Source organism: Coregonus lavaretus, assembly GCF_964263955.1.
Source record: "Coregonus lavaretus genome assembly, contig: HAP1_SCAFFOLD_166, whole genome shotgun sequence".
Lineage (NCBI taxonomy): Eukaryota > Metazoa > Chordata > Actinopteri > Salmoniformes > Salmonidae > Coregonus > Coregonus lavaretus.
In genome coordinates, this window is record NW_028161624.1 from 456,371 (window position 1) to 481,968 (window position 25,598).

Here is a 25,598-nt window from a genome sequence, read left to right on the forward strand (position 1 = left end):
CACTCGTTGCCTCTGATTGGGAGTCACTCAGGCCAACATAGATATACAAACATAGACTTACACACCCTGGCTCAACATAACATAGTCCCCAGAGCCAGGGCGTGACATATAAACATTGCCTTATTTATATTTTTACATATAACATAAAGTTAATTTTGTCTGAAATAGTCATGCTAAAATGGGCGTCGTTTCTCAGACCAAATTTCCATTCTGGCTCAAACAAAGCAATCGGATCATGCTCCAGTCAAAAACAGCTATAGGGAATGCCTATACATTGTCCAATCTCCTTCCACACATTGATTTCATCTTATTCAGAAAAAAACAAACTTGAAATTAAGTGTTGTTTCAGTGTCTTGTTGCAGGTTGTGCAATGTTCAAAAGTGTGTGAGAGAAAAAGCATTAACTTGTGTGTGTGGTGTCAAGTGTGGATGGTCCTATGTATGCAAATAGCTCGAGATTGGATATTTCAGCACCATGGACAGCAGCGACATTGGGATAGCGAGATCTGTAATTCAGCAACACATGACACTGGATAGTGGCTGTCTCAGGTGAAGTTGGCATTGGGAAAATCCCATCTAATGGGAAACGAGGCATAGGAGGCAAAAAGACTGAAGGAGAAGACTCCCACAGGAACTCTTGGCTTAACTGTTCTGTCACATTCATTTCAAATGTTACATTTTTCGATTTGTAAATAAAAGGGAACACATCTGCAAATAATGTAAACTGACTTTTCTAACTACACTGTACAGCTTTAGTGTGTCTGTGTGTCGGTACAACTGCAAGCAATTCGCTTCTCAAATCCTTCTCAAATGTCTGTTTAATGTGAGAAATAAAATAAATGAAAACAATAAAATGAAAAACAACTGTTAGACTAATGATTAACTAACTAAGGCTCCTCTGTCCTCCACTCGTTACCTGTATTAATGGAACCTGTTTGAACTTGTTATCAGTATAAAAGACACCTGTCCACAACCTCAAACAGTCACACTCCAAACTCCACTATGGCCAAGACCAAAGAGCTGTCAAAGGACACCAGAAACAAAATTGTAGACCTGCACCAGGCTGGGAAGACTGAATCTGCAATAGGTAAGCAGCTTGGTTTGAAGAAATCAACTGTGGGAGCAATTATTAGGAAATGGAAGACATACAAGACCACTGATAATCTCCCTCGATATGGGGCTCCACGCAAGATCTCACCCCGTGGGGTCAAAATGATCACAAGAACGGTGAGCAAAAATCCCAGAACCACACGGGGGGACCTAGTGAATGACCTGCAGAGAGCTGGGACCAAAGTAACAAAGCCTACCATCAGTAACACACTACGCCGCCAGGGACTCAAATCCTGCAGTGCGAGATGTGTCCCCCTGCTTAAGCCAGTACATATCCAGGCCCGTCTGAAGTTTGCTAGAGTGCATTTGGATGATCCAGAAGAGGATTGGGAGAATGTCATATGGTCAGATGAAACCAAAATATAACTTTTTGGTAAAAACTCAACTCGTCGTGTTTGGAGGACAAAGAATGCTGAGTTGCATCCAAAGAACACCATACCTACTGTGAAGCATGGGGGTGGAAACATCATGCTTTGGGGCTGTTTTTCTGCAAAGGGACCAGGACGACTGATCCGTGTAAAGGAAAGAATGAATGGGGCCATGTATCGTGAGATTTTGAGTGAAAACCTCCTTCCATCAGCAAGGGCATTGAAGATGAAACGTGGCTGGGTCTTTCAGCATGACAATGATCCCAAACACACCGCCTGGGCAACGAAGGAGTGGGTTCGTAAGAAGCATTTCAAGGTCCTGGAGTGGCCTAGCCAGTCTCCAGATCTCAACCCCATAGAAAATCTTTGGAGGGAGTTGAAAGTCCGTGTTGCCCAGCGACAGCCCCAAAACATCACTGCTCTAGAGGAGATCTGCATGGAGGAATGGGCCAAAATACCAGCAACAGTGTGTGAAAACCTTGTGAAGACTTACAGAAAACGTTTGACCTGTGTCATTGCCAACAAAGGGTATATAACAAAGTATTGAGAAACTTTTGTTATTGACCAAATACTTATTTTCCACCATAATTTGCAAATAAATTCATTAAAAATCCTACAATGTGATTTTCTGGATTTTTTTTCTAATTTTGTCTGTCATAGTTGACGTGTACCTATGATGAAAATTACAGGCCTCTCTCATCTTTTTAAGTGGGAGAACTTGCACAATTGGTGGCTGACTAAATACTTTTTTTCCCCACTGTACATACATACATATACACATACACATATATATATACATACATATATACACATACACATATATACATACATATACACATACACACACACACACCATTACACATCACTATTATTAAAATACCAGTGGCATTAAAATAAAGGATAGTTGTAAACAAATTAATAAGAATGGCCCAAAAAATAAGTACAAAGCAATCTGCAACCCTGTGTCTGTGTGTGTGCGTGTGTGCGTGCGTGTGAATGAAAGGGTCTGTTTATCCCAGTAGTCTGCATATTAGATGCAGTAGTTGGCGCACCTCTCCAATCTCTGATAGTTCTAGGTGTCTTTTGCCAGAGGTTACCTCAGCATATGTAGGCTGATGATCTGAATGATACATGGTGTGGACTGCATCATGTGGTGTACTTCTCTGAAGGACAGTGTTCTGCCCGACCCTGGAGTAGTGGGCAGTGCTGTGTTGTGATGGGCCAGGTCTAGTAGAGCTGTGTTGTGATGGGCCGGGTCTAGTAGAGCTGTGTTGTGATGGGCCAGGTCTAGTAGAGCTGTGTTGTGATGGGACGGGTCTGGTCGTGCTGTCCTGAGGCGGGTCTGGTCTGGTAAATCTGTGCTGTGTTGGGCCTGGTCTTGTAGAGCTGTGCTGTAATAAGCCGTGTCTGGCTATTCTCTCTTGGGGATGGTGGGGGTACTGTTGTTTCAGAAGGTGGGGCGGGGGGAGTGGGGGGGGGGAGGGGGGGGGGCTCTGTTGCTGAGGTGATGGGTGTGTGGGTCCCTGCCAAGTGTTGCATCCTTTAGGTCCTTGGCAAAGGTTCTGATACTGTCCTGATCAAGATGTACATTATCGTATAAATGTTCACATGTCAGAGTGGGGTGGTGAGCCGTTGAGCAGTGAGGCACAGTCCACAGTGATCTGTTGATTTATTTTTTCGATCAACTTTCCTGGGAAGTGTGGATGATGACGTTGTCGGGGGTGTCAATCCTGGTCTGACTGAGTAGCTGCATTGCACTCTCAGTTGTAGGACACCAGAACTTATACACCTGGTGTCTAGGGAATAATCTTTCCTGGACTAAGAACTTCCCATTTGAATCAATAAGGATTGCAGTTGTGGGTGACTGTCTGGGTGGAGCAGACTGGGAGACTGGTATTCTGACCTGGGCTGGAGCAGACTGGGAGACTGGTATTCTGACCTGGGCTGGAGCAGACTGGGAGGCTGGTTGGCTGACCTGGGCTGGAGCAGACTGGGTGGCTGGTTGGCTGACCTGGGTTGGAGCAGACTGGTTTGCTGGTTGGCTGACCTGGGTTGGAGCACACTGTGCTGGAGCAGACTGGGAAGCAGGTAGGCTGACCTGGGCTAGAGCAGAGTGGGATGCTGGTTGGCTGATCTGGACTGGAGCAGACTGGTAGGCGGGTGCAGTGTCATCAGGCTGTGTGGTGGAGGCCATGCTGGTCTCAGGTTCTGCTTGTGTTGTACCAGGCTGGTGGACATGTTCTCTAGATGCAGAGGACATATTGACTAGCTGCTGGTTGAGGGTCTCAATGTACCTCTCTCTTTGTTCTAGCTCCTTTCTTGTTGTGCTCAGATGGTCTCTGAGGTCATCATTTGTCTGATTGAACTGTTTCATCTCTTCTTTTAGTTTCTGGACAGTGTCCTCCTCCCTCTCTTTGAATTATATGACCTCTGCTTCAATTAGAGAGAGGGTGTTGTGGAAACATTGCATAGCAGGTGTTCTTGGTGTCGTAGGCATGTCCTTGGCTTTGTCTGCTGCAGGTGAGGTAGGTAGAGGGACACTGAGGGCTTCTTGCTGTGTCACAGAGACCGTTGGGGCCTGCTTTTCTCCATCTCCCTCATTGACTTTTTCCTCAGTTTCTGAGATGAGTTTAGCTTCTGCTTTTAGGGTAGCAAACATATTCTAAAAATCCTGGAGGCTTGAATCATTGCCTTGTATCAATACAGTTCCATTATTATATAAGTTTACTGTTTAATACGTGTTGCTCTTGTCAGCTTCTTCAAAAATGCTGATCTGACATCCTTGGCTGATGCCTCTCTTTTTTGAGAAAGGGAAATTGTTGCAAATAACCCTTTTTCATATGTGCCCTTGTTTGGTATTAAATATTACATTTGCTCTTGTTTTGCAACTGGTAAGATCTGCAAACAGGCATTCATGGTTCTGTTCCATCATCAAACCTTTGAAACTTTTCTTAGCTTTCTCCGTCTGGATGTCTGGTGGGTAAACAATTTCACACAATGTTGCAATAGAAGCGTTGTTTCTTGTATTATTCTCTCTTGTGTCTTTTAGAGGACTGTTTTACTTTGATGTCATTTGTCTTCTGTCCTTATTTTGTCTTATTTTGTCTTTCTTTTCTTCAGTTAACTAGATAGTCTTTGTTAGCTAGCTAGCTTCTTCCAGGAGAGTCCCTAGCAACTGCTTAGCAACTGGTAAACAATTCAGCTAGCTAAGATAACTGTACAGTTTTATGAAAAATAGTTACTTTTTCAAAAGCCTTTCTTCTTTGTTTGTTGCTTGTTTTGTCTCTTATTCAGTCTTGCAGTTTTCTTTTGGTTTTTTTCCGATGTACTTCACTCTAAAAACTCATTTTTTCATTAGCTGCTGCTCTATTTGAAATTTTTTGAATAGTATCTCTCTCTCTCTCTCTCTCTCTCTCTCTCTCTCTTGCCATCTCTCTCTCTCTCTCTCTCTCTCTCTCTCTCTCTCTCCCTCTCCCTCTCTCTCTCTCTCTCTCTCTCTCTCTCTCTCAATCGCCATCTCTCTCTCTCTTTCTCTCTCTCTTTCTCTCTCTCTCTCTCTCGCCATCTCTCTCTCTCTCTCTTTTTCTCTCTCTCTTTTTCTCTCTCTCTCTCTGTCTCTCTCTCCAGTCTCTATCTCTCCAGTCTCTCTCTCTCTCTCTCTCTCTCTCTTGCCATCTCTCTCTCTCTCTCTCTCTCCCTCTCCTCTCTCTCTCTCTCTCTCTCTCTCTCTCTCTCTCTCTCTCAATCGCCATCTCTCTCTCTCTTTCTCTCTCTCTCTTTCTCTCTCTCTCGCCATCTCTCTCTCTCTCTCTATTTTTCTCTCTCTCTTTTTCTCTCTCTCTCTCTGTCTCTCTCTCCAGTCTCTATCTCTCCAGTCTCTCTCTCTCTCTCTCTCTAGAGACTGGAGAGAGATAGACTGGAGAGAGATAGACTGGAGAGAGAGAGAGTGAGAGAGTGAGAGAGAGAGAGAGAGAGAGAGAGAGAGAGAGAGAGAGATACTATCTTACTCAAACTTGATCTTTATCCATAGATTACACATTGATTTTGGATTTTAGATTAATCCATAGATTAAAGTCCATACCAGACAATAGAATGGTTCAAGAGTGCGTCTGTTCATACCGCTAAACTGTTTAATGAGCACTAGGTGGCAGTGTTTCATCGTGTTTGTTTGTAATATAGTGTGTGTTACAGTTTTTTTTTGTTTTATTTCACCTTTATTTAACCAGGTAAGCCAGTTGAGAACAAGTTCTCATTTACAACTGCGACCTGGCCAAGATAAAGCAAAGCAGTGCGATAAAAACAACAACAACACAGAGTTACATATGGGATAAACAAAATGTACAGTCAATAACACAATAGAAAATCTATATACAGTGTGTGCAAATGTAGTAAGTTATGGAGGTAAGGCAATAAATAGGCCATAGTGCAAAATAATTACAATTTAGTATTAACACTGGAGTGATAGATGTGCAGAAGATGATGTCAGTTACTTGTTGCCTGTCCAAAATTGTAATCAGTAACGTAACTTTTGGATTACCCAAACTCAGTAATGTAATCTGATTACTTTCAGTTACATTTTGATTACTGTCCCCTTAAGAGGCATTAGAAGAACACAAAAAGGATCCATCAAACGCATTTGGTGTGTTATCATAGTGGTCTCTGATTGGTGGTCATCATTTGGTGTGTCATCATAGTGGTCTCTGATTGGTGGTCATCATTTGGTGTGTCATCATAGTGGTCTCTGATTGGTGGTCATCATTTGGTGTGTCATCATAGTGGTCTCTGATTGGTGGTCATCATTTGGTGTGTCATCATAGTGGTCTCTGATTGGTGGTCATCATTTGGTGTGTCATCATAGTGGTCTCTGATTGGTGGTCATCATTTGGTGTGTCATCATAGTGGTGTCTGACTGGTGGTCATCATTTGGTGTGTCATCATAGTGGTCTCTGATTGGTGGTCATCATTTGGTGTGTCATCATAGTGGTCTGTGATTGGTGGTCATCATTTGGTGTGTCATTTTAGAGGTCTCTGATTGGTGGTCATCATTTGTTGTGTCATCATAGTGGTCTCTGACTGGTGGTCATCATTTGGTGTGTCATCATAGCCGTCCGTCCGCCCGTCCGTCCGTCCGTCCGCCCGTCCGTGTGTGTGTTTAACACTCTGCACCCTCAGCAGTAAAGTGAAATATTATGACTCCAGTTCTGAGAAGATGAGACTTTGTATCCCAGAGCTGATGTCTTTACAATATCCCTCCTGTCATCTGTCTGACATCACTTTCAATTTCCTTTTCAGTCTTTTTGTAGTGTAGTCCTATTCTATTACCCCAGTGATATCTGAGACGTGCTGAGAGCTAGTCACATAGTAAAGGAGACATACAGTTGAAGTCGGAAGTTGACATACACTTAGGTTGGAGTCATTAAAACTCGTTTTTCAACAACTCCACAAATGTCATGTTAACAAACTATAGTTTTGGCAAGTCGGTTAGGACATCTAATTTGTGCATGACACAAGTAATTTTTCCAACAATTGTTTACAGACTGATTATTTCACTTATAATTCACTGTATCACAATTCCAGTTGGTCAGAAGTTTACATACACTAAGTTGATTGTGCCTTTAAACAGCTTGGAAAATTCCAGAAAATGGCTTTAGACGCTTCTGATAGGCTAATTGACATTGTTTGAGTCAATTGGAGGTGTACCTGTGGATATATTTCCAGGCCTACCTTCAAACTCTGTGCCACTTTGCTTGACATCATGGGAAAATCAAAAGAAATCAGCCAAGACCTCAAAAAAAAAATGTGTAGACGTACACAAGTATGGTTCATCCTTGGGAGCAATTTCCAAACATCTGAAGGTACCACGTTCATCTGTACAAACAATAGTACGTAAGTATAAACACCATGGGACCACGCAGCCGTCATACCGCTCAGGAAGGAGACGCGTTCTGTCTCCTAGAGATGAACGTACTTTGGTGCGAAAAATGCAAATAAATCCCAGAACAACAGTAAAGGACCTTGTGAAGATGCTGGAGGAAACAGGTACAAAAGGTACTGAAAGGTCAATCAGCAAGGAAGAAGGCACTGCTCCAAAACCGCCATAGAAAAGCCAGACTACGGTTTGCAACTGCATATGGGGACAAAGATCGTACTTTTTGGAGAAATGTCCTCTGGTCTGATGAAACAAAAATAGAACTGTTTGGCCATAATGACCATTGTTATGTTTGGAGGAAAAAGGGGGTTGCTTGCAAGTCGAAGATCACCCTCCCAACCGTGAAGCACGGGGGTGGCAGCATCATGCTGTGGGGGTGATTTTCCAAGCTGTTTAAAGGCATCTGGGGAGATGGCGCCGGAGAAGATGGCTGCCGTTTTACAGCCCTCTAACCAATTGTACTATAATGTGTGTTTTTTCGCGTTATTTGTAATTTATTCTGTACATAATGTTTCTGTCATCGTCTCTTATAACCAGAAAGAGCTTCTGGATATCAGGATAGCGATTACTCACCTCATATTGGACGAAGATTTTTTCTTCAACGAGTCGGACGCGAAGGATATCCTACAGACACCCGACAAGGACCAAATCCCCGTCATTCGCAGGAGAAAGAGACGGAGATATCGTGGACGTAGGTCAGGGTGCCTTGTAAGAATCCGACGGCGAGCAAGTAAACTGCCTCTTCAATCAATCCTATTAGCCAATGTTCAATCATTTGAAAATAAATTAGAAGACCTACGATTACGGTTATCCTACCAACGGGACATTAAAAACTGTAATATCTTATGTTTCACCAAGTCGTGGCTGAAGGACGACATGGACAACATACAGCTGACGGGATATACGCTACATCGGCAGGAAAGAGCGGCTGACTCCGGTAAGACAAGGGGTGGCGGTCTGTGTATATTTGTAAACAACAGCTGGTGCACAAAATCAAATACTAAGGAAGTCTTGAGGTTTTGCTTGCAAACGCCATGCTCTATCAACTGAGCTACATCCCTGCCGGCCATTCCCTCCCCTACCCTGGACGACGCTGGGCCAATTGTGCGTCGCCCATGAGTCTCCCGGTCGCGGCCGGCTGCGACAGAGCCTGGATTCATAGAAAGTGTTACAAATGTTCTCCTGTCATCTTATAGGAGATCCATTCATGGATTTAGTTATGGCTTGAGAATGTGACTGGTCTACGGAGTTCTCCTTTATGTCTGTCTTTGTATGTGACAACAACTTTTCTGTATTATGTGTATTTCCACAATCAATAATCATAAACGGTACTTCACTATGAATACTTTTGACTATGTGGTTTGAAGTACTTTACCGTTATCTTGCACATACATGAAGACTACTATAGACAGAAATCAATGCAGTAATGTTTTATTAAATAAAGGCTCTGATTAAAATATAATATTAATAAAATCAGGCATTTGGCTAATTCTTCTTCCCAGAAGCTCCTCTGAATGGTTTGGAGATGGCTCTGGAGAGAGCGTGTAACACCCTGACTATGAGTGGGCGTTTACGGGACTGGGACTCCTGGGGAGCAGGGGCCGGTGTGGTTGTCAGGTCCTCCTTGGGAGGGGAAGTGGATGGAACCTCTGGAACCTCACACTCAGCATCTGTCATAAGAACATTTCATAATCAGAAAATGAATGTGTGTGTTTGTGTCTGTCCGTCTGCCTGCCTGTCCGTCTGCCTGCCTGCCTGCCTGCCTGCCTGCCTGCCTGCCTGCCTGCCTGTCTGTCTGTCTGTCTGCCTGCCCGTCCGTCTGCCTGTATCTGTTGTCACTGTTTTAACAAGCTTGTCATAGGGTGATACATCAATATGACATTATCGATGCTTATCACTTACCCTGAGAAATATGAGTCTCTCTGAGACGTTTGGTAGGCAGTGCATCCTGTTTAGGGTGGCTCTTCGGTTCCCCTTTTGTCTTGAACAGCTGTTGACAAAACACATCAGGACAACTGAGCCTGTGTAAAATACAGAGTGTGCATCCCAAAAGGCACCCTATTCGCTACATAAGGCACTACTTTTGAAAAGGGCCCATAGAGCGCTGGTAAAAAGTAGTGCACTATATAGGGAATAGGGTGCCATTTGGGACATAGCCATTGACTCTCTCCCATGTGTATTAGGATTGCATTACAGCGTCCTCACTCAACCTCCTAAAGACAATGACAACAGTATTGTTCTAATGCTGAGAGACAATAGGGGTGTAGTGAATCTGTAGGGTAAATTTCAGCCCTGCCTTACAGAGGTAATCTCAAAACACAGAGCACCCTACCTTAATCATGATCTTTGGAAACTTATGCATTTTCGGTAGGAAACGCCACTTCCTGTTACGCAGACGCGTAATGGACTGCGTTGTAGCCCTGATTGTCCCTGATCCCTGGGTTAGCGTCGTTTCACAGCAAATATTCCAGACACCTAGAGGTCAGAGGTCAAGAGTTCACTAATCATTATACCAACATCAAGACAGACAGATAAGCAAGCAGAGACACTTTCCCAAAGGAGACGTGGCCAAGCTTTCACACTGCAGATTTTAACACTAGTATGTATTCAAACACGACCAACAACATACTCTAGACTACAATGAAATGTGAAAGGTCATGGCACCACAACATACTCTCCAGACTACAGTGAAATGTGAAAGGTCATGGCACCACAACATACTCTCCAGACTACAATGAAATGTGAAAGGTCATGGCACCACAACATACTCTCCAGACTACAGTGAAATGTGAAAGGTCATGGCACCACAACACACACAACAGTAAGAGAGGTGTGAGACGTACTTTCCGTCTGTGTCGGAGGCAGCAGCGTAGTGGAGCGGGGTGCAACCCCTTTTATCCAGATCGTTCACACTGGCCCCAGACCCCACCAAGGCAAACAGACACTGGTAGTTACAATTGGCTGCCGCATAATGCAGAGGACTCCTAGAAGAACGCACAGAAACCATTCAACATCAACAACAGAAACAGCTTATTGGAGCTGTAAAACATTTACATTTTACATTTAGCAGACACTCTTATCCAGTGCGACTTACAGGAGCAATTAGGGTTAAGTGCCTTTCTGCAGGGCACATAGATTTTTCACCTAGTCGGCTAGGGGATTCGAACCAGCAACCTTTCGGTTACTGACCCAACGCTCTTAACCGCTAGGCTACCTGCCGCCCAATCTTCCCCATAATAATTCCTATATGCCCCTATACTATATTCCCCATTATCATAAAGATCACATATGAAAGTTATTTGATGCCACAGACAGACCTTCCGAAGCTGTCCTTTCTGTTGAAGTCTGCCCCTGTGTTGAGCAGCAGATTCAGACAGTCCAGGTTCCTGGTAACAAGATATCAAGTTCAGAAAGGCTCTCGTACATCTGAGCTATCAGGTGGATGGTAACAAGATATCAAGTTCAGAAAGGCTCTCGTACATCTGAGCTATCAGGTGGATGGTAACAAGATATCAAGTTCAGAAAGGCTATCGTACATCTGAGCTATCAGGTGGATGGTAACAAGATATCAAGTTCAGAAAGGCTCTCGTACATCTGAGCTATCAGGTGGATGGTAACAAGATATCAAGTTCAGAAAGGCTCTCGTACATCTGAGCTATCAGGTGGATGGTAACAAGATATCAAGTTCAGAAAGGCTCTCGTACATCTGAGCTATCAGGTGGATGGTAACAAGATATCTAGTTCAGAAAGGCTCTCGTACATCTGAGCTATCAGGTGGATGGTAACAAGATATCAAGTTCAGAAAGGCTCTCGTTCATCTGAGCTATCAGGTGGACGGTAACAAGATATCAAGTTCAGAAAGGCTCTCGTTCATCTGAGCTATCAGGTGGATGGTAAAAAGATATCAAGTTCAGAAAGGCTCTCGTACATCTGAGCTATCAGGTGGATGGTAACAAGATATCAAGCTCAGAAAGGCTCTCGTACATCTGAGCTATCAGGTGGATGGTAACAAGATATCAAGTCTAGAAAGGCTCTCGTACATCTGAGCTATCAGGTGGATGGTAACAAGATATCAAGTTCAGAAAGGCTATCGTACATCTGAGCTATCAGGTGGATGGTAACAAGATATCAAGTTCAGAAAGGCTCTCGTACATCTGAGCTATCAGGTGGATGGTAACAAGATATCAAGTTCAGAAAGGCTCTCGTACATCTGAGCTATCAGGTGGATGGTAACAAGATATCAAGTTCAGAAAGGCTCTCGTTCATCTGAGCTATCAGGTGGACGGTAACAAGATATCAAGTTCAGAAAGGCTCTCGTTCATCTGAGCTATCAGGTGGATGGTAAAAAGATATCAAGTTCAGAAAGGCTCTCGTACATCTGAGCTATCAGGTGGATGGTAACAAGATATCAAGTTCAGAAAGGCTCTCGTTCATCTGAGCTATCAGGTGGATGGTAACAATGAGAACCTGAAAGAAAAGAGAAACCCGTACACTGCTCTTGCTAGTATCACTGTTTTTATAATGCTACTAAAAGCAATAATAAAAAGTGATACTAGCAAGAGCAGTTTGCAGGCTTCTCTTTCAAGAAGATATAAAGACAATTTAGACCAGAGCTCAAGTCAATACCACCATGGCATGGAACCACATTATACAGAAATGATACCGCACTAATGATCTATACGATTTTTTAAATAACTCTAAACAATACTGCTAAACCATGTGAAATGTAAGAGTGTGAATATGTGTTTGTTCTTTCTGGTGGCTTTCCAGTTCATGAACTAAATATTCCTTGGTGTAAAGCCTGGACCAGTCCACTCACCCTCCAGCTGCTGCAGCATGTAAACAGGTCCTTCCAAAGTCGTCAGGGGTGTCTATATCAAAGCCTGATGAGAGGAGCTTCCGACAGCAGTCAGAGAACCCACTGAGAGCAGCCAGGTGGAGGGGGAACATCCCATGGACGCCTCGCCTGCAACACATTTTTACATTTTAGACTTTAAGCAGACACTCTTATCCAGAGCGACTTACAGTTCATTCAGCTAAGATTGGAAACAGCACCACATCACAGTCCTCATTAAACCCCACAGCAGATCAACACATCAGCATGCTGCAATGCCCTGTCTATCAACCCCCCACACACCACAATGTGTTGAGCATAGTCTCCAAGCGGCTATTCGGTCAATGACAGAATTGCAGATGCATGTTGCATTATTGCTGGAAACTGTGTGTGTTCTCACTTGGCTGTGTCAGCTCCGTTCGTGATGAGTGTATTGATGAGTAACTCGTGGCCGTAGCGAGCAGAGATGTGCAGGGGTGTGTTTCCATTCTTATCTTCACAGTCGATCTCAGCACCTACAGAACACACACACACACACACACACGTCAACCACTTGACCCAAGAGGCATCATGAAGCATTATGTTCAACCACATTGCAAGTAACATTGCTCTGTGCCAGTGAATCATGGTTTGAAGACTAAAGACAATGCTGAAGAGCCTACTGGTTCATATATATTCAGTTGAGAGCATTCACAGCGACTCACCATTCTGGATGATGGCTTGAGATCTGGAGAAGCGTCCGTGGATGGCCGTCATGTGGAGGGGGGTCTTTCCATCTTTACTCTGCAGATAGAAAGACAAAGATGGTTCACACGGCAGTCTGTGCTGCTGACCACAGGCAAAATCAAACACGTATTGGAGGAGCGCTTGATTGCATTTAGTTTGCATTGTTAGGCCTATTCCATTGGTATTTGAATGTAGACCAGGGCCAAATACTAAGCCATGTGCTGCGTCAGTGTGTGCGTCCCAAATGGCACCCTATTCTCTTCATAGTGAACTACTTTTTGAACCAAAGTAGTGTACTTATAAAGGGAACAGGGTGCCATTTGGGACACAGGCAGTGCCACCACGGCTCCTTGCTCTATGGGCCCCTGGTCAAAAGTAGTGCACTACATAGGGAATAGGGTGTTATTTAGTTCAGACACAGTGTTGGTCATCCGGTCTCCTCACCTTGATGTTGACGAGGGCCCCGTTGCCCACCAGCAGCTCCAAGCAGAGCGCCCCATGGCACGAGGCGGCCGTGAAGTGGAGTGGGGCGAAACCCTTCTCGTTCACCTGGTTCACGTTGGCGCCACACTCGATCAGCTCATTCACCACCACGTCCTGCCCGTTGTAGCATGCCACGTGGAGGGGGGTGTTACCGTAACCATTGGGCTCATTTATCTGGAGGGAGCAAGGGAGGGAAAAGAGTGGAGAGAGAGAGGGGGGGGGGGGGAACAAAACAATACATTCCTGATCAGGTCACTTGGTTCTGAAAACCCCCTGGCCCAAAACACTGGCTCCAACCTCCATCTCTTCATTACTTGAAAGGAAATCATTCGCCAACCCACTAGAGCTCTGTATTTTCATTGAGTTGTAATTGAACAGTGACTACACATTTGAATGCGTGTTGACTCACATCCACTCCAAGGTCCAGGAGGTACTTGACCACACTGATCATTCCACTGGAGGCTGCAGAGTGGAGAGGGGTGTAGGCCTTCTTGTCTTTACAGGACACCTCTGATCCATGAGAGGCCAGAAGTTTCACCACCTCAATGTGCCCTATGGTAGAGAGAGAGGGGGAGGGATAAATAGAGAGAGAGAGAGAGAGAGAGAGAGAGAGAGAGAGAGAGAGAGAGAGAGAGAGAGAGAGAGAGAGAGAGAGAGAGAGAGAGAGAGAGAGAGAGAGAGAGAGAGAGAGAGAGAGAGAGAGAGAGAGAGAGAGAGAGAGAGAGAGAGAGAGGGAGGGAGATAGTAAGGGGGTTAAGAGAGAAACAGAGATACAAACACAGAGAGATAGGCAGAGAGAGGGAGAGATAGATTAGTTTACAGTGGTACACAGCACCATAAGCAACACCTACATCATGTTAGTACAACTGAAAACATCTAATCAACCTACTAAGTACATGATTCTGACATAATAACACACTAGACGTGGCTCATACAGCTGAGCTGTGAGACTAACACACAGTCCATTCATTCATTCATTCATTGGTATAAAGGACATTAGTCAGAATGTAAATGATGTGGTAAACTCATCACCCATGTAAGCAGCCCAGTGGATTGCTCGGCGATCCTTCTTGTCAAAGGCATTAATGTTGGCTCCTCTGGAGAGAAGCAGCCTCACCATCTAACAGGGAGAGGAGAGCGAAACAAAACACAGGTTGAGGAAAACTAAACAGCAAAATCCGCTAAATCTGGCTTCAAAGCCTCCCCTTTAAAAAATATATTTTGTATTCACAATGAATGAAAGATAACATGTAAAGACATGGTACATTTCTCCCCTTTTAGTCCCCCTTTGACCTCCCCCTCTCCCCAGAATGCCTCCAAACACATTTAAAAAGAAAGGGAAAGTAATTGACTTACATGTCAGAAAACAAAACAAAAGTATACAACAACGTTACTTCAAGCAAAAATGTAATAGCCTAACAATTTCAGGTGATTAAGTGATTTTATAGGCCTATATAGCAGTAATCTCAAGGTGGGGCCAAGAGTACAAATTTGGAGGAAGTGTTTGGAGCTGTTCAAAATAGGATATCATCGGGTCCCAGGAGGAATAAAATGAGTTGGTTGACCCTCGAATGGTAACTTCATTTTTTCTCATTTTAGGAACAGCTTCAGATCTTCGAGCCAAAGAGAGGCTAAGGGAGGATTGATAGATTTCCAATCCAATAAAATCCTTCTGCGGGCTAACAGGGAGGCAAAGGCAATGGCATCTAGCTGTCTATTGGTCAGAGAAGGATTGTTGTTTGGTACTCCAAAAATAGCAATTTCTGCACTAGGCTGCAACTTTATATCAAATGCTTCAGAAAGGGTTTTAAATAGTGGACAAATAATCTGCCAGACGGGGACAGGACCAGAACATGTGGGTCAAGTCCACCAAGGAGCTTTTACACCTGTCACATGTACCATCAATATTTGGGTAGAATTTGGACAATCTGGCCTTACTGAAATGGATACGGTAAAGTACCTTAAACTGTATAAGGCTGAGCCGGGCACAAGAGGAGCTTCCATTTACCCTCAGTAAGGCATTTCACACTCAGATCGGATTTTATTCAAAGCCTCCTCTGAACAAACTCAAGCATACAACTAGGGCTGTGATGGTCATGGAACTTCAGGTGTCGGTGATTGGCGTGTCTTATGTACGTGGTCATCGACAAAACTGACAGCTGACAGGGGGGCGGGACGGACATTAGCAAAGGAAAACATTAGCGCGTTTAGGCCAGTCTTGCTCTCAATTTTGGGGAAGCTAATTTTCTCCATGAAAAATATCAAGCATTCCATGCATCATCACATTTGCAAACATATTTTTGTTTTGTTTTTTGTTTTCACCTTTATTTAACCAGGTAAGCCAGTTGAGAACAAGTTCTCATTTACAACTGCGACCTGGCCAAGATAAAGCAAAGCAGTGCGATAAAAACAACACAGAGTTACATATGGGGTAAAAAAACATAAAGTCAAAAATACAACAGAAAATATATATACAGTGTGTGCAAATGTAGCAAGTTATGGAGGTAAGGCAATAAATAGGCTATAGTGCAAAATAATTACAATAGTATTAACACTGGAATGCTAGATGTGCAAGAGATTATGTGCAAATAGAGATACCGGGGTGCAAAAGAGCAAAATAAATAACAATATAGGGATGAGGTAGTTGGGTGGCCTAATTTCAGATGGGCTGTGTACAGGTGCAGTGATCGGTAAGGTGCTCTGACAACTGATGCTTAAAGTTAGTGAGGGAGATAAGAGTCTCCAGCTTCAGAGATTTTTGCAATTCGTTCCAGTCATTGGCAGCAGAGAACTGGAAGGAATGGCGGCCAAAGGAGGTGTTGGCTTTGGGAATGACCAGTGAGATATACCTGCTGGAGCGCAGACTACGGGTGGGTGCTGCTATGGTGACCAATGAGCTAAGATAAGGCAGGGATTTGCCTAGCAGTGATTTATAGATGGCCTGGAGCCAGTGGGTTTGACGACGAACATGTAGTGAGGACCAGCCAACAAGAGCGTACAGGTCACAGTGGTGGGTAGTGTATGGGGCTTTGGAGACAAAACGGATGGCACTGTGATAGACTACATCCAGTTTGCTGAGTAGAGTGTTGGAGGCTATTTTGTAAATGACATCGCCGAAGTCAAGGATCGGTAGGATAGTCCGTTTTACGAGGGCATGTTTGGCAGCATGAGTGAAGGAGGCTTTGTTGCGAAATAGGAAGCCGATTCTAGATTTAACTTTGGATTGGAGATTCTTTATGTGAGTCTGGAAGGAGAGTTTACAGTCTAACCAGACACCTAGGTATTTGTAGTTGTCCACATACTCTAGGTCAGACCCGTCGAGAGTGGTGATTCTAGTCGGGTGGGCGGCTGCCAGCAGCGTTCGATTGAAAAGCATACATTTAGTTTTACTAGTGTTTAAGAGCAGTTGGAGGCTACTGAAGGAGTGTTGTATGGCATTGAAGCTCGTTTGGAGGTTTGTTAACACAGTGTCCAATGAAGGGCCAGATGTATACAAAATGGTGTCGTCTGCGTAGAGGTGGATCTGAGAGTCACCAGCAGCAAGAGCGACATCATTGATATACAAGGAGAAAAGTGTCGGCCCAAGAATTGAACCCTGTGGCACCCCCATAGAGACTGCCATAGGTCCAGACAACAGGCCCTCCGATTTGACACACTGAACTCTATCTGAGAAGTAGTTGGTGAACCAGGCGAGGCAGTCATTTGAGAAACCAAGGCTATTTAGTCTGCCAATAAGAATGCGGTGGTTGACAGAGTCGAAAGCCTTGGCCAGGTCGATGAAGACGGCTGCACAGTACTGTCTATTATCAATCGCGGTTATAATATCGTTTAGGACCTTGAGCGTGGCTGAAGTGCACCCATGACCAGCTCGGAACTTATGTAAAATAGCTGACTATTCCTAATGTGATTAGTAAATTGGATAGTCATAATTTAGGCTAATAATATAACTCAATCACAGGCTGTTCAATGCAGCGGGTGGTGGAGTAGGTTTCTTTTCACTGGAAAAATGTGGCCTTTTATTATTTTAAAATCACGCAATTCTACTACACTTTATATGACTAGAGAGATTAGCAGAATATTTTTCAACACGACTTTCAAGTGGCACTGACCCAGTGATAAAGACAGTGAATATGCACACTCACCAGGGATATAGCCGATGCCAATGATACTGTTCCCTCAATTAAGTTGAGGATTTTGATCATTAAAAAGACATTAGTATTTTCATCTTCTTCTCTTTGAAGCAATAAGCCAATTGCTTTCCAAACTGTTTTCCCTCCATTGTATTTTGAAAAATTGCGATATGCCTGGTTGAGCCTCTCTTTCACTGACATTCACAACTCAACAGTCATCTATTTGGAAGCCTATTCGCCGCACCCGCTGCCTTCCGACAGGCTACGCGATTTAAAACAATCCAGAAGAAGCTAATGATCATGCTTTCTGGTATAGTATACACACGTAACATGTAGGATTCCCAGAATATGTTCTATATTCTCATTATTAACTCATTATAATCAGTGGTTTAATTAGAGTATGATTGGCTAAATAAAACAATGGGCCTATGGTAATGCAACATTAAGTGATTCAAGGAAACTAGCCTATTTTGTTTGTTTATTTGCTCGGGCATCTGAATTACAATTATTCATGAACAATCATTTTGCATAGCTTATTCTTTTAATATTGAATAGCCTATAAATGGTTATTACAGCTTAGTTATTAAAACTTAATTTCTCACAAGAATGAGGTTGTGAATTGGGAGGTTCAGCTCGGTCTGGGCCTTACTAGGTCCCCCTGTTAAATCGCCAGCTCTGCTAAAAAGTGCCCACCAGAGTTCTACATAGGCCTAGAACACGGCCTGTGCTCTAGCTTCACATTGATGGTGACAGCGAGATGGAGATTGTGGCCAAAGCAATTTAGCCAAGGCCAGTTCAGTTGCCTCACTTCAGCCACAATGTTGGCCCTGTTGTCTGTGGCGATACAGGACATTAGATTTTCATCAAGGGCCCAGTCAAGGAATTCCGAACGCAGGGCTTCGGAGAGTTTGTCGGCTGTGTGGTATTCCGGAATGTAGGTTGTTTCCAAACAGTTGGATTTCAGTGTCCAGTCTTTCGTCAGATAGTGCACTGTTAGGTTCATGTAAGGAGTCATATTTACACTTGACCACATGTCCGTATTCAGTGCAAAAATAAACAAATCTACGTCCTTTAGCTCTGTCTGAACCTCCCCCTTCACCTTGTTGAACAAGGTAGGGACCGCTGTTTGAGACAAATACTTTCTCCCCGGTAACTCGTATAGTCTGTCAAATTTCCAGAGCATTTATTTGAAGGCGGGTTTCTCCACCGTTCATAAAGGCACCATTCCTATGACTAAATAACGAGTTCCAGTGTCTGGCAGTGCTCGCCACTTATCGGTGTCCCGTTTGTGGTGCTGGAATTCTTAGTAGGTAGCCTATGGGTTTGGCGCATATTCTGCAAACAGGCTGGCCAAGTCATCTGGTTCTCCATCGTCATTAGGTGTGAAACTGAAATGTGCCCAAACAGGTTGTTATGGGTTTTTTTTTGCAATGAGAGCCATCTTTTTCACCTCACTCCTCTGATCTACTGTAACAATGAAAAAGGTCAGAGGTGAAGGTCAGAGGTCAGAGGCTACCCACCCACCCCCAGCCTGTAGGCTATAGATCTAGAGGTACTATAGTTACCCCCGGTCCCCACTTTTCACCTTACCCCCCCTCTTCAATTAACCTGAATTGACCTTCAAAGATTCTCTCCTATTCGCACATAGAGCAGATTTGGTGATTGCGGTGCATCAAAAGATAGTCCATCTATTAAACTGTCTATATCTCCTCCAACTAAGTCAGCAAAACAATACCATATAATCAAGAGTTAACACTCCCGCTATGGATAAAGTATATCTACATTAAAATAAAAGGTGATAAAACATTTTATGGAGAGAAAATCATACTTGGTTTTGACGGTTATTTTATTTTCATGGCGTTCTTCATCCAAAACCGTCAATGTCACGGTTATCCAATTACCGTCACAGCCCTACATTCAACCAATATAAGTAATCGGATGCACAGTAAGCTCAACGTGGGGATAGGACAGGTATAAAGTGTAGACTACAGTGTGTAATCATGTCCATGCTAATTGCTAACCTCCTGGTGTCCACTGAAGGCTGCATGGTGCAGCGCCGTGCGCCCGGCCCGGTCTGACACGTTCACGTTGCTGAGGAGAGGGACCAGGGCCTCGGCACAGCGGACTGCCTTATTGGCCGCAGCGATGTGGAGCGGCGTTTGCCAGTTCTTGTCCCTGGCGTTCACGTCAGTAGAGTGTTTCAATAACACCTGGACAGCCTCCTACAGGAACACAGTTCAAATCATGTTCAACTTTGTTTAAAGTGCATTTAAAAATCACAACACACTTAACAGTCAAACACATATGCACAGGAGTGTGTGTGAGGGCTGACAGTATCAGTACACGTACCTCACTGCAGGAAGCCACGGCCCGGTGCAGAGGAGTGAGCCACTTGTTGTCTTTGGCATTTACTCTGGCTCCTGGGACACAGACAGAAAAACAGGTGACAGACTGACAGGGGGACAGACCGACAGGGGACAGACCGACAGGGGACAGACCGACAGGGGGACAGACCGACAGGGGACACATTCAGTGCCTAACAACACACTATACAATACAAGTAAAATGATATACAACATAATTCTGACAAAATAAATGACATACCTGTACACGAAGAGACAACACACAATAGCTTAGCCCTTGGTGCAGCCACAGCTCTCGGGCACCTGCGTGAGCACATAGAAAATCACTGTCTAATCAGAGACTTCAACACATTAGTTCCCACAATGAGTTAATCAACCTGCCCATCAACAATAAGCACTGGGACTACATAACAGAAGCCATAAAGTTGAATTTTTAAGTCACATGCCCACTGGGCTAGTTTGTTCCCACCACAACCCACCAGGATGATGTCTGAAGGAGCTAGAAAGTTCCCCTCTACCACTCCTGCCTCCCTCAACCGAGGTACAATATCTGCGCGCAGAGTAGTAGCCATGGACCCACTATCTAACATCCCCTTCAGCTCAACTTTATCCTGTACTAGCACAGTGGTGTAAAACAAACTGTCATTCTGAGTAATTCTCATTGTGTTCTGAAAAATGACTGTGTTGTTCTTGGGTACTGACTCACAAAAGTAAGAATAAACAGATTGGATATCATCATCAGTGGAGGAAAAATAAGAATGCCCCACATTGCCCTCCTCAGAACGGAGGCTTTCTAGTTTTCCTGAGACCTGCCAGTCTGTCCACATCCAGGGTTCTGTCGCTGCCCAGCCTCACTACAGTCAAAGCTCATGTGGCCCGGAGAAAAGCACTTGACGCACAGCTGGTGCATCTGACAGTGAGCTTTGGTCCAGTGATTAGTGCTTCCACAGTCAGAGCACTCATGCTGACGTTTGTGGAACTGTTTACGGGGCCCTCTACATTTAACATGTTTAAGTCATTTAGCAGACGCTCTTATCCAGAGCGACTTACAGTTAGTGCATACGTTACTTTTTTTTCTTTCATACCCCCCGTGGGAATCGAACCTACAACCCTGGCGTTTATTGGGGATTTATTATTCTCCTAAATTGATGGGATGACTAACTTAGAAAGAATGCATTCTTGACTGGGCTAATGTAGGTTGTGACACCTGGCAGGCTGTGATTGATGTGAAGAGCTGTTTTAGGGGGTAAAATGAGATAAGGATTGTTTCTCCAAATGCTAGACTATGCTGGTTCTTTGTGATCTGTGAACCTTCCTTGGACGTAGGAATGAGGTCTAAGGGAGCTGGCTCTTCTCACTATGACAGGTTGTTATGATAAACTTGTGCCTGGCTGAAGTGTGCAACAAATGGCGCCGAGGAGATGGGACCAACACCTGAACCAACGGATTGGCTGAGTAAAGTTAAAACCACACTCAGTCCTTTACTCTAATTGGCCAGCAGAGAAGTGGGAAACTTTCTCTGTCAGAGTATTTGAGTATTGGATCTGAAACAATGTTTTAGTTCTCTGAAGTGCCCTGCGAGGTATTTCAAAGAGTCCGTATATACGAAACATCATATTTACCATTGAAGTTTTTTGCATTAATTAAAATAACTAGTATATCTTAGAAGTCGTGTTGACCTCTTTTGTTCCTAATACCAGATTTGAATTGACGCGACTTTGACAATTGGTGACCCCGACGTGATCTGGTAGAAGGGACTTCGCTGGATACTGTCCGGCCCATTTGGTCACCTCTTTCATCGAACCGTGTGTTTCACAAACTGCCCGGGCTTCTAAAAAGGTAAGCAGATACCTATTGTTAAATAACTAAAGATCTGCACATTGGCTTTATCCAAATTAATTTTGTGAAACACCTGTCTGATGTAAGTGAACTCAATTATGAAACTATTATGAGTAGATAAGCACAATATTGTGACATGCAAGCCTTTAGTAAATGTGATGTTTAAACCATGGTACCAGAGAGTATTGGTTCTACCGGCAAGGTCCGTGAGATACGGCTAGGTTCAGGAGACAATACTGACATCTACCGGCAAGGTCCGTAATTGCGACAATACGGCTAAGGTTCGGAAGATATAGGGAATAATTGGTTTAAATAATTGCTATCGGCAAGGTTCGTAACTACGACAGTACGACTAAGGTTCGAAGAATTATACCGGCAAGGTCCGTAACTGAGATACGGCTAGGTTCGGGAAATTTTTGATAATACTGGTGACTGGCAAGGTCCGTAACTAAGGGTTGCGGCTAGGTTCAGCACAGTGTTTTGAATAAAATAGACGCGGCTGTGTGCCCAAATAGATTGTGTGTGGAATATAAGTGTGTCATTTATGACTGTGTGACATATTTGACTGTATGATAGGATTATGACTGTGTATTGTGAGTGAGTGCGATAACTGTGTACTATTTTTGCTGTGTGATAACTGTATACTACGTTTAACTGTGTACCATTTTTGACTGTGAATACAAAGAATATTTTAAAACAGTAAATGATGAGAATTACAATTAGGAAATAAAGTTTAAAGTGTGCAAACGTTAACAAAAGACACCCATAGGAGGTACTATAAAAGTTAGACAGTGCGAGTGTTGTCGTATGCATGAAAGTGTGAATGATAAACCTGTATACCTTGATAGAAAACAAATTGGGAATCAAAAGACGTTTGTGGCTGTCCAAACGGTATAATTTGGGAATAAATGTTGGATTTGTGTTTACTCAAACCATATAACCCGTCAGTAACAATCGAAAACATGAAATGAAAAGTGATGAATGAGTGTGACTGAACTAAAACGTTTGAACTGATATATTTGAAATATAACATTTGATGTTTGACATAGCGTAATACTGCTTTTAAATAAGTAAATTGAAGTGATTTGGTGTGGCGTTTAATTTGATGTATCAACCATTGGTTAAATAATTGAAAAACTTGGGTTTATTCGTTCAATTTACCAATTGATGTGTGGCGTTTAATTTGATGTATCACCACATTGGTTAAATTATTGAAAAACTTGGGTTTATTCGTTCAATTTACCAATTGATGTGTGGCGTTTAATTTGATGTATCGCCACATTGGTTAAATAATTGAAACAATTGGGTTTATTCCTTCAATTTACCATTTGATGTGTGGCACTGTAAGAATACTGCTTTCAAACAATTAAGGTTGAAATAACCTGGCGCCGAGTTTAACTAATTAGGTGGGAATAATAGATAGATGTACTTTAAATAACTAAATAGCGGACGAATATTACAAATTAAAACGAAAAAAACATGACTACCAGCGGAGAAGCGGAAAGAATATTGAAGGCTCTAAAATCCACACTTGAAACAAACGGAGGAAAAGATGGAAAAGAATGGAGCAGGCGAGGAGAAAAACTTTATAGAGAATGGATAGACGATGGTTGTATACTGTCCCCCGATGGAGTGCCTGTAGAAGGCGAACCAGGGAGAATACTGGAGACGTTGAAACGGAAAACCCAGAAAGCAGAAGGCGAATGGAAAAGTGAAGGAGAGCCCCGCAGTGGCAAAATTAAAGACGCAATGGAGAAAGCAAAGCTAAAGGAGAGGATTGGCCTAGCAATGCTTGGAAAATTGAAGAAACTGTGTGCGGAGAAAACAGGACAAAAGGAAAGGACCCGTTTATACCCACCCTTACCAACAGCGCCACCACCATATGAAGACCACCCAAAAACAATGGCTCCGGTTCTGGATATAGCGGGAAAAGTCCACTATCAACAAAGGACAGATGAGGGGGAAGAAGGAGTGTGGGTCAGAAAGAGCGATATGACTGACAGAAGGGGAGAAGTGGATGTACTTCTAAAAGCTGCAAGAGCGCTAGAAAAAGGAGTGTTTGAACTGAGTAGAATTGAGGGAGAGACGGGGAACAGATGCGGAACAGAAGGAGGAGGGAGTATTTACGGTGACGGTGAGAGTGAGAAGGAAGAGAGAATGAGCCTAACTGGAGGAAACGTAAGAGGTGGTCTAGCCCAGGGGGAGTGGCAACGAAACAAGGATGCTGAAGAAGGGGAAAGGAGGGAGAGACTTGAGAGACAGAGAGATGAAGAACGACTGGAAGAGTTGAAGATGATAAAAGAGGAAGTACGACACCAGGAAGCACAATTGCAAAAGTAAAAAATGGAGCTCAAAGCGAACAAGAACGGAAGTGAAAGTGAACGCTCACCAGTAAGGGGACACTGTATTGACCTCAGAGATGAGGAGGAAAGAGGGAAACAACAAAAACTAATATGTGGAGCTTTTGATGGAGACATATGGGACAACAATGATGGACCTGCATACCATACCCGAGCCAGGGCCCAGTCCAGAGAAGGACACAAAGGGGGGCAGTACCCGTTGAGGGAGACCCCAGGGGGGGTCTCAGTTTACAAGCCATGGTCTCACAGAGACATACAGACACTGGTGGACAGTCTCCCCCAACCTGATGAATCTGGACACAGATGGGTGAAGTCTTTTGAGAGTCTCACAGCAGCGGATGAACTCACCATAGGTGATATGGTTACTGTAATGAACAGGTGTATGGGAGACCAGGAATGCAGAGAGATAATGACCTCTGGGGGACTGAGAGGGCAAGTGTGGTCGGCTACAAGATTTGACCCCCACCGCAGTGACGTATGGAATGTCATAAGGAGGAAGTATCCTACCCAGGCCAGACCCGAACTGATGAGAACTCTGATATTGAATGACGATGAAACCATACCAGCATACATGAAGAGGGCTAAGTGCCTCTGGAGGCAAGCATGGAATGAAGAACCAGGAAAAGACACCATGAAGCACCTCTTCCTGACAAACTGCTTGGGGGGACTCCCGGATCAGGCTCGAGCTGAATGTGAAAAAGTTGTGGCAATCACCGCAAAATCAATTCCGGAATTTACCGAGATAGCACAACACCATGTGGAACGATGGAGAGAGGGTAAGCGAAAGGAAGAGGATGAACTCAAACAACTTCAGAAAAAGGTTCTGAAGAAGCAACTGACAGAGGACAAGCCGGGAAAACAAATGGTGGTAACCAGTACCCCAACATCTAATCCTACCACTCCTGCACCCGGAAATGATACTACTGCTGCAGTTACTGCTGTAATACAGGCAATGACGGAAATGATGGCACCTTCTGGTCCTCCTGGATATGGTGCACCCGCATACCAGCAATCCTATATACCACCACGACAACAGGGATACACCCCTAGATACGCTGACCAAGGGTGTTTTAACTGTGGGATGCATGGCCACCTGGCAAGACACTGTTATCTCCCAAGACAGGGACAACAAAGAGGGAGGGGTTACATGGGACAGTCCAGAAGACAAGCACCGAGATACCAACAAGGATGGGGAAACTGGCAAGGAGGAGGAATGCCAGTCCAGCAGCACCAACCACCACAACAGCAGAACCGAAAACAAGACCCAGCAGTGCCTAACGCTGCCTTCCTGCCCAGCATGTCATGGCTGGGTGATGAACACAATTACCAATGAAGCTGCCCAGAAACCCATAAGGATCCCACCACCAACATTTACACTTTCCCACCAGGTTCAGAGCCGATAGTGACATGTTCGATTGGAGGAAGACAACATAATATGCTGATTGATACAGGATGTA

At 43.9% G+C, this 25,598-nt stretch overlaps 1 protein-coding gene across 1 annotated transcript in view; it reads right to left on the bottom strand.

Moving 5' to 3' along the window:
- Positions 1 to 14,569, bottom strand: part of LOC311120320 (serine/threonine-protein phosphatase 6 regulatory ankyrin repeat subunit A-like) — a gene marked incomplete at its 5' end in the record, with an annotated part of 42,398 nt that extends 27,829 nt beyond the window's left edge. The window contains 8 exons of the mRNA XM_084194942.1: positions 10,250 to 10,390; positions 10,724 to 10,792; positions 12,226 to 12,372; positions 12,641 to 12,755; positions 12,945 to 13,023; positions 13,411 to 13,623; positions 13,859 to 14,001; positions 14,482 to 14,569. Coding sequence (XP_084051068.1) covers positions 10,250 to 10,390; positions 10,724 to 10,792; positions 12,226 to 12,372; positions 12,641 to 12,755; positions 12,945 to 13,023; positions 13,411 to 13,623; positions 13,859 to 14,001; positions 14,482 to 14,569 — 995 coding nt within the window. The remainder of the gene's footprint in view (positions 1 to 10,249; positions 10,391 to 10,723; positions 10,793 to 12,225; positions 12,373 to 12,640; positions 12,756 to 12,944; positions 13,024 to 13,410; positions 13,624 to 13,858; positions 14,002 to 14,481) is intronic.
- Between the last annotated feature and the right edge of the window lie 11,029 nt (positions 14,570 to 25,598).